The sequence below is a fragment of the Oenanthe melanoleuca genome, chromosome 1, assembly GCF_029582105.1.
Source record: "Oenanthe melanoleuca isolate GR-GAL-2019-014 chromosome 1, OMel1.0, whole genome shotgun sequence".
Lineage (NCBI taxonomy): Eukaryota > Metazoa > Chordata > Aves > Passeriformes > Muscicapidae > Oenanthe > Oenanthe melanoleuca.
This window is the reverse complement of record NC_079333.1, coordinates 244,219-253,400: the sequence shown is the minus strand read 5'-3', so window position 1 is coordinate 253,400 and position 9,182 is coordinate 244,219. Positions and strand designations below refer to the sequence as shown.

The 9,182-nt window shown below is 55.1% G+C and overlaps 1 protein-coding gene across 1 annotated transcript; it reads left to right on the top strand.

Annotated features, from left to right (window-relative positions):
- Window positions 1-4,468: 4,468 nt before the first annotated feature.
- Window positions 4,469-7,235, top strand: LOC130259283 (serine/threonine-protein kinase pim-1-like). The gene is given in 7 exon segments (XM_056503460.1): window positions 4,469-4,497; window positions 5,240-5,429; window positions 5,432-5,599; window positions 5,786-5,836; window positions 6,041-6,407; window positions 6,619-6,795; window positions 7,042-7,235. Coding segments are annotated over 7 exon segments (1,089 nt in total). The 3' UTR covers window positions 7,149-7,235.
- The last annotated feature ends 1,947 nt before the right edge of the window (window positions 7,236-9,182 follow it).

Here is a 9,182-nt window from a genome sequence, read left to right as displayed (position 1 = left end):
ACAACAGCAGTTGTTAAAATTACTAACAGAACTGGTGAGAGTTAGGGAAAAGCGTGAGGAAGAAATCGGGATGTACGGGTAGATAGGAACCCCCCTCCCCCTCAGAGATCCTCTGCTCCAGACCAGAGCTCACAGGCGGACGAGAGCTAGAGGAAATGACCCCTACTACCTAGGCTATAAGACCCTTGCAACCCCTCAATAAATGCCATTTGCTGTCCACCACATTGGTGTCCTGGAGCTGATGGACCGAGTGACCCTGCGTTAGGGCCACCGTGCTGGACTTGGACCAGGCCACCAGGCAACACCCTGCTCATGAGAGTGAAGAGATTAGTACTGGCCCCTGCACTGCCCCTTGGGAAGATGTTGAAGAGCTCAGGAAGTGAGACCTGAGTCTCCTCCTCTCCAGCTGAACAAACCAAGTGTCCTCAGCTGTTCCTCACAGAGCCCCTGCAGACCCTTCCCCATCCTTGTGACCTCCTCTGGACACTGTGCAATGGCTTTATGTCTTTTCTATGTTGTGCTGTCACTCAAGGTGAGGCCACCCCAGTGAAGAGCACAGTGTGACAATCCCCTCCCTGGCCCGGCTGCTGATGCTGGGCCTGCTGGCCCAGGACACGGTGGCACTTTGGACTGCCAGGGCTCTGCTGACTCATGTTCAACTTGCCCTTGGCCAGGACCCCCAGGTGTCTCCCTGCAGCTGCTCTCCAGCCTCTCCTTCCCGGTCCATACACCAAGGCAGAGGTGCCCCATCCCAGGGGCAGAATCTGACACTGCCCTTGTTGAACTCCACACAGTTGGTGATTGCCCATCTCTAGTTGTGAGGTCTCTCTGCAGAGCCTCTCTGCCCTCCAGGCAGGTGACAGCTCCTCCCAGTTTAGTGTCATCAGTAAATTTACTGATTATCTCTTCAAGTCCTGTGTTCAGGTCGTTAAGGAGGATGTTGAAGCGGGGGGGCTGACAGGGCTGACAATGGGGCCCTGCAGAACCCACTGGTGACCACTGCCAGCGTGGTGTCACCCCAGTCACTGCCACCCTCGGTGCCTGACCCCGAGCCAGCTGCTCACCCATCCCACAATGTGTTTATCCAGCTGTGTGCTGGACACTTTGTCCAGAAGCATTCTGGGAGACTCAGTACCAAAAGCTTTGCTGAAATCGAGAAAGATTCCATCTGCTGGCTTTCCTGCATCAACCGAGTGGTTTTTACCCTGTCATAGAAGGAAATCAGACTTCACAAGCAGGACCTTCCCCTCATGAAGCCGTGCTGACTCTGACTGATGCCTGTATTGTCCTCCAGGTGTATTTCAGTACTTCCCAGAATATCCTTTTCCATTATTTTATTGGGTATCGAAGTGAGACTGACTGGCCTGGAGTGTCTGAGTTCCTCCTTCTTGTCCTCCTTGCCAATTGGGACATTTGCCAGCGTCCAGCCAGCTGGGATCCCTCAAATCCCAGATGTGAGCTCTGTGTTTGCTCTGACTTCTCCAGGGGAAGCAACCTGCTCACACCTGCATGTCTGAGCTCCTAATCTCCTCAGGCAAACCCACTCTGAGGGCAGTAATGGTTAAAAGAACAATTAAAAATATTTCCTGATTACACGCACAAAGTCATTGCAGATAAAACAATCTGTTCAAAAGCTCTTTAAGGTGGGACACACAGGGCACAAGTGAGCTGCCATGATAGTCAGGTTGGAAAAAAAAGTCTTAATCATGTCTGTATTTAGTACAAAATCCCAGCTTCAGGGGAAGTTGAGGAATGTGTTATTCCAGAGGGAATTGTCTTAAGTGGACACACTGTACTTGTTGTTCTTTGCAAAGCAAAGATAAGGAGTCTGTCACATTCTGCTGTTTAAGTTAAATTGTCTGGTTACATTTCAGGGATTTGGTGGCTCGGAAACAATTTGGTGCCGTTTTGTGAGCATTTTCTTCCTTGTGCATTTCAGTTCTATGTTTGAGGAACTGTCTCCCGTAGAGAGTTTTTCCTGTAGAAAGCAGATGTTCTTTATTTGGCTGGATATGCAGGGCAAAACTCCACCAAGCTCACTCACTGATAATAGAAAATGCTTCTGTTTCTATACTCTATTCTATATACATATTCACCAATTTTCCTGGAATAAACTTACGTATGATAATCCTTTCCCCCAAAATCAATATCATGTTTTCTCTTCCCTTTCTGCACATGTTCTTTTGTCCTGGTCCTCTTTGGTGGTCCCTGGTGGTTGGCAACCTCAAAGTCACACCTGAGCTGGTAAAAGTTGGCACAACTGGACTGGTTGCTTTCCAGTTCTTCCTACAGAAAAAGCATCGTGCAGTTCCATAGGCCAGTGGGTTTTTAAAAACTAAGCATTGTATTGACCTGATGCCTTTTCCAGGGCTACCTAAAAACAGAGGCCAGACAAAATTAAGGGAATAAAAAGCAGTTGCATTTATTTAAGGGCCTTCAGGTACATGTCGGACAGACAAAGCCCCACCAGGGGCTACACCCAAAAATGGACAGAAACCTTTCCTGGAAACAAAGGAAAAGCAGGAAAACCTCAGTCAATAACCGCTGGTCAGGAAAATTCAGGGGGAGCCATGTGGGGGTTTGAACTCAGGGGGAACCTGCTGGGATTAGGGGCCCCCTGCAGCATCTCCTTGAACATCCCCAGGCTTGGGGGCCTTGGTGTCCTCAGCCCCCACCTCCATCCTGGGGCTCTGAGAAACTTGGGGTGTCCTTGTCCCCCATCCCTGTGCTCCGGGTGGTCTTGGGGTGTTCTCCAGGTTGGGAGGGACCAAAGCAGCCACAGGATTTGGGGCTTGGGCTCTGCAGGAAGTTTTGTGTCTCTGCTTCGGTGCTATGTCCGGGATTTCAGGTCCTTAGCACGCGTGATTTCCTAGAGTCAGTGCTGGGAAAACCTGAGTTTAGGTGGGAAAAACTGGGTTTAGGTGGGAAAAGCCAGGTTTAGGAGGGAAAAGCTGGGTTTAGGTGGAAAAGGCACAGCTCCCACCATGCCAGTCTGCACTTGTGCCCGAGCCCTTTCCTGTGTTGGGGCTGACTGGGGCTTTTTCTGCAGCGGGACCTGGCCTGGCCATGGCACAGGAAAGGCAGTTCCCACTGGAGCAGGAGGCTCTGCCTGGAATGGGCTCAAACAACTCCAACAAGGCTCTGTTTGCAAAGCCCCAAGTGGGAAATGAAGGAGGGGGGGAGGGTCACACTGCTTTTGGGGTGAATAATGCTGAAACCAGCCTGACTCCTCCATCCCAAAGTTCTACATCCTGAGAGGGAGCTGAAGCTGTGGCAGAGCTGGGAAAATCCCCAGAGAAAGGAACAACCAAGTGCCACCACTGAGAACTTCTGCAGAGCTGCTCAGCTGGCACAGCCTGGGCACATCTGACTGACAGGGCAGCACTTGAGACTGGAAAAGCCCCGTCCCAGATTGTAACGGGAGCGTGTCCTGACATTTCCCTCCTTGGAGGGTGTGGGCCTTCCTCCCTGGAGTGGGGACACCCCTCAAGGACACTGCTCCAGGCTGAGCCAAAGTTTTTGGTTTGGGTGAATGATATCAATCTCTACTTAATAACTAGTTTTGTTTTAATACAATTGCTTCAAAATTGCTTCCTGTCTCACTCTGAGTGTCCCTGCAGAGGAACAGGGACACACAGTTCCACAAGCTCAGGGTTCTCCTTTGATGAGGAATCTGGGATGCAAATGGCCTTGTCAGAAGGATAAAAGGAATGGACTAGAAATTATTAGAAAAAAATACCCTTCTTGCAGACAATGTTCACCAAGTTCACAAAGTTCACCTGCATTTCCCCTTTTTGGATTCTTTTTGTCGTCTACTCTGGGCAGTCCAGCTTGGTCTAGTGCTTATCATGAATGGATTGTGCTCTTGATTTATACCAGTGCAAGAGATGTAGAATGATCTAAAACTGAACACAGAAACAAACTGCGTCTGTCAGCCCATTTTCACAGTCTAAGTTACTTGCAGGTGTCCATGGAGATCATTATCACACAACTCTCCACTTCCAGCTGCAGGCTCTGGAGATTCTTTCTCTGAGTTCAGTCAGGGTTGCATTCCCTAACAATTCCTGGTACCACCTCCTGTTTTCCAAGCTTGGAACAATCACAATCAAAACCTTACCAATGGCACAACTCCCCAGACCACAAGGAAAAGAAAGGATAAGTTGTAAAGTTCTCCAAACATTTGTCCTGCTTTGCTGCAGAACTTGTGCTGCATGCACAGTGTGGAAAGCCAAGAGAAGCTGCAGTTGGTGGCACAACTTGTGACAGAAGCTCGACCTCATTCTCCATGAAAGGTTCTTGAAAAGAGCAGACAGGACTGTGGAGAAGATTCTTGGAAAACTGAAACAGCTCTCCAGAAGTGAAATGAAAATGGAAAGAAACAATCCAAGATGTTTTCATGTGTTTATTTCTATGCTCCCTTTTTCTAGTGTTTTAGTGTTGCACTGCTTCTCCATGCCATTAATCCCAAATGGATCTCACCTCTAAGATCGATGACTTGTGAGTTTTAGCTACAAACACTTTGCCTTCCCCTGGTTTTGTTGGAAAGCAATGCTGGAGACATAAGTGCAGTGCCTGGCTGGGGCAGGAATCCTCCAGGCAGGGAATGAGCCCCGGCAGTGTCTGAGCCTCAGCAGGGCCAATGCACAGCAGGGACCCAGGGGATTCCTGTGTCACCGTGCGGGACTCTGGGCCTTGGCTCAACAGGGCAAAGTTCTCGTGTTGGGACAGACTCAGGGGCTGTCCCTGGGACGCGCGGGGCTCGGCCATGGGGCGTGTGGGGCGAGCGTGGAACGGACACGCGGACAAGCGAACACACGGACAAACGGCCCCGGTGTTCAGTTGCAGCGGCAGCAGCAGCAGCGGCGGCAGCAGCAGCAGCGGCGGCAGCAGCAGCAGCAGCAGCAGCAGCAGCAGCAGCGAGTCTACAGACCCTCTCGATCTCTTGTTCCTCCTCTCCCGCAGTCCCGCACCCTCTTCCCCGGTGTCCCTTTCACGGACTCTCTCCCCCTCTCCCCCTCTCCCCCTCTTCCCCTGCCGGGCCATGCTCCGAACCCGCCCCCGGCCCCGGGCGGTGCTGCCCCTGCCCCTGTCCCGTCCCCGTCCCCGCCCCCGGCCCCGCCCGTCCCGCCGCGGTCTCGCCTCCGCCCGGCTCTCACTGTCCTGGCTATGGCGCTGTTGGCTGGGCATCAGTGCCTGGGGCTGGGGCGGAATAGCCTCTCTTTGGCTCCGCTTGTCCCAGCCCCGGCCCCAGCCCCAGCCCCAGCCCCGGCCCCATCGCGGGCTCAAGCCCCGGCTCCGGCCCCGGCTCCTCCCGGGGCCCTCGGAGGGCACACGCGGCGCGGCCGCTCCCGCCGCCCCCGCTGCGGCTCCCCCGGCCCGAGCTCCGCCGGGGCCCGGGGCGGGTGGGGATGCCCGGCCCAGGACGCTCGGGGGGCGGTCGGGGGCCGTGTCTGGCCCCGGGCCGGGCGCTGACAGCCGCGTGTCGCCCGCAGGGAAGTCGCAGGAGGCGTTGCAGGAGCGGTACCGGATGGGTTCTCTGCTGGGCAGCGGCGGCTTCGGCAGCGTCTTCTCGGGCACCCGGCTCGCGGACGGCGCCCCGGTGAGTGGCGGGGGCGGAGGAGGAGGAGGAGGAGAAGGAACAGGAGGAGGAAGAGGGCGGAGGAGGGAGGAGGAGGAAGAAGAAGAAGAAGAAGAAGAAGAAGAAGAAGAAGAAGACGAGGAAGGGGAGGTTGGAGCGCGGCGTGCCGGGCGGCGAGCTCAGCCCGCTGCTGCCCCTTGCTCGCAGGTGGCCATCAAGCGCGTGCCGCGGGATCGCATCCGGCACTGGGGCGAGCTGGTGAGTGAGCGGGGCCAGCGGCAGAAGCCGGGCCGTGCCGGGCGGCGAGGAGCCGGGGCCCGGCAGGGTGGGAGCCGCCGGGAGCCCTGCAGGGAGAGCGGGCGTGGGGTGAGCGGGGGGTGCAGAGCATCCCGGGCTGGCTGAGGAGTCCCAGAGCCCTGGCACGGCCTCAGCCCCGCTGACGGCATCGTGCTCCTCGCGCAGCCCGACGGCGCCCGTGCGCCCCTGGAGATCGTGCTGCTGGACAAGGTGTCCACTGGCTTCCGTGGAGTCATTCAGCTGCTGGAGTGGTTTGAGCTTCCTAGCTGCTTCTTGTTGGTGCTGGAGCGTCCGGAGCGATGTCAGGACCTCTCTGATTTCATCGTGGCTCGGAGGTTCCTGCCGGAGGAGGAGGCGCGGGGGCTGTTCCGCCAGGTGCTGGAGGCCGTGCGGCACTGCAGCAGCTGCGGGGTCCTGCACAGAGACATCAAACCGGCCAACATAATCATCGACCTGGACAGCGGGCAGCTCAAACTGATTGACTTTGGCTGTGGCACCTTCCTCCAGGACACAGTCTACACCCAGTTTGCAGGTGAGCCGAGCTTGGGGGATACTCCTGGAAATCTCATGGCCCAGCCTGGCTGTGGCACCAGGGATTCCCCCCTTTGCTGCAGGCCATGGCATTGCTTCTGCAGCCAAGTTGCTTTTGGGTGGGGGTCAGAGGGGGGCCAGCTGCCAGCCCTGCCAACCACTGCTCTGGGAGCAGCAGCATCCCCCTGATGAGCTCCATCTGTATTCCATAGGAACACCATCCTACAGCCCCCCAGAATGGACCTACCATAAACGCTACCACGGCGAGGCAGCAACGATCTGGTCCCTGGGTATCCTGCTGTACCAGATGGTCTGCGGGAAGCACCCGTTCAAGAAGGGCCGGAGCTTCATGCGGGGCAAGCTCAAGTTCCCACAACGGCTCTCTCAAGGTGGATCCTCATCTCTGGGCACGGGGAATACCAGTGCTGGGAGACAGCAGTGGGCTCGTGAGCATCCTGCTCTGGCAGCTGCTGAGGAGGTGGCACATGTCCTGCTCTCCTCCAAAACAGGGAATTGACTGGAAAGTTTAGGCACAGCTCTGAGAGCATCCAGCAGAGCCCAGGCACAGGAATGGTGGGGCAAAGCGAACAGGATTCTTCTCCGACTGCCTGGTGATTTATGGTTTCTCTCCCCAGAGTGCCAAGATATTATCAGTTGGTGTTTATCCATGCGCTCCTTGGACAGGCCATCTGTGGAAGATCTCTTCTATGACCCTTGGCTGCAGGATGTTCATCTGCCCTAGAAAATGGAAGAGATTCACAGGCACCATTTGATTTAGGAGCCTGGATTAAACAGCTCCACACATCTCTTGGTGATAAGAAGCAAAGAAACCCAGACTTCTTTGTCCTGCCTGTACCACGGAGCAGGGGTCATCAGATGGGAGCATCTGTTCTGGAGCTGAGCTGGTCTTGCAAGCACTGGTGGCCACCATCCAACCTGGTTTTACTTGTCCTGCTTCAGTGATGGCTGAGTCCCTGGGCAGAGCACTGACAGCCTGGTCTGGCTCCCAGGGAAGGAGAAGCAGCCCCTGGAGAAGCTGTACCAGGTGGGGCTGCTACAAAGACAACCTCAAGGATGACAACCTCTTCCTCGACCTGGCCACTGGCAGCTGGAGATGATCGACTTTGATTCTGGCACTTTCTTTAATGACATGCTCCACACCCAATTTGCAGGTGAGTCCCCAGCCTGGGGAATGCTCCCAGATTTGGGCATGGCACGGCCTGGCTGGGCACCAAAGGTTTCCCCCTTTGCTGAGTGGATGCAACAAATTCTTCAGTGGGCTGCCAAGCTGCTCTTTGGCTCTGGGCAGCTGCTGAGGGGCTGGATGTGCCATGGCTGGCTGCAGGCTGGGCACACGTGCTGCCCTCCTGCTCTGCTCCCAGGGGCAGCAGTGGTTGGGAGGTTTGTGCCCAGCTCTGGGCACAGCCAGCACGGCCTGGGCACTGGGGGGGTTGGGACAAGGGGGACAGGAGCCTTCAGCTGACGGGTGGGTTCTGGTTTCTCTCCTTAGAGCTGGGCTCTGCGGATGCTGAGGGACTCTGGGCTGTGCTGGGCTCAGCCCTGGGCACAGGGCTCTGCCCTCACTGGGCTCTGACAGCTTTGCATCAGACGAGCCCGTTCCGAGCACACCGCCTGAGCTTTCTGCTTTTGCAGGTGAGGGAGACGCTCCTGCAGGCCAAGAGATTGCAGTTAGGGACACACACCCAATTGGCAAGAACCCAAACTCTCCATGGTCCCAGCTGAACCCCTGGATCTCCACAGGATGTTTTGTCTGTCCCACTCTTCGTTCCTTCTTGGCTGGAATTGTGCAGTTGCACTTTCTTTCTCCTCTAGAAGTGCCACGAGTGGACAAAACCTGGCGAGCGGGCTGTGTTCCTAAGTCAGTGCAGCCTGGAGCTGATGGATGGAGAATTGCCCTTCTGCACTTCCAAACCAGAGCAAAAGCTGTAAGTGGGACTTTCCATCTTTAAGAAACCACTGACAATTTAAAGGAAATGTGCACTTCATTTGAAGGGTGAGAAGGAAGGGCATCTTCTAAAGGATTTGGGGGTTGACAGAGTTTAGATTCCCAGTCCTGCTTGAAGCTGGCAGGGCACAAAGCAATTTCCTCTTACTTCAACCACAATTTACAATAACAATATTGGAAATAAACCCCAAAATTGTTTTAAAAAGTCTGCTGGGGTCAGTAAGATGGACCCATGCCGTCAGCACATTTACAAAGTAAATAACTTAGTTCTTGTTTTAAAAAAATCAGTTACCCCTTTATCCAAAGGTATGAACTATCTTTCAGTAACACCTTCATTTTGTTTTTATCTTTCACATTTTTCCTGTGCTTTTTCCTTTTATTTTTTCTTTTCCTTAAACCAGAAAACATGCCATAAAAAAGAGTGTCCTTGGCTCCTGGTTCCCGTGTGGATCAGCTCCTTCCTGCTGGCTGAGCTGCTCAGGCAGAGCCCGGCAGCTCCTGGCCCTGCAGGGCTGAGGCTTTTCCCCGTTGCTGGGCACAGACTGATGGAGCAGCACTGCTGAACACAGGGACACACAGAGGGACCTGGAGCAGCTGTCTTTGCCCACCTGCAGCTCCAAGGGCCAAACTCTGAGCAGACAGGGCTGGAAGAGACTCGCAGCCTCCTTGTTTGCTGTGCTGCCCCACTTGTGCCCAGCCCAGCTCTGTGTGGGGCAGAAGGAGAACAGGGGACAACTCCCTCCCAGGCCAGGGACCCCTCTGGCCCTGGGGCTTGGGGCACTGACAGCACCCACTGCTCCAGCCACTGCT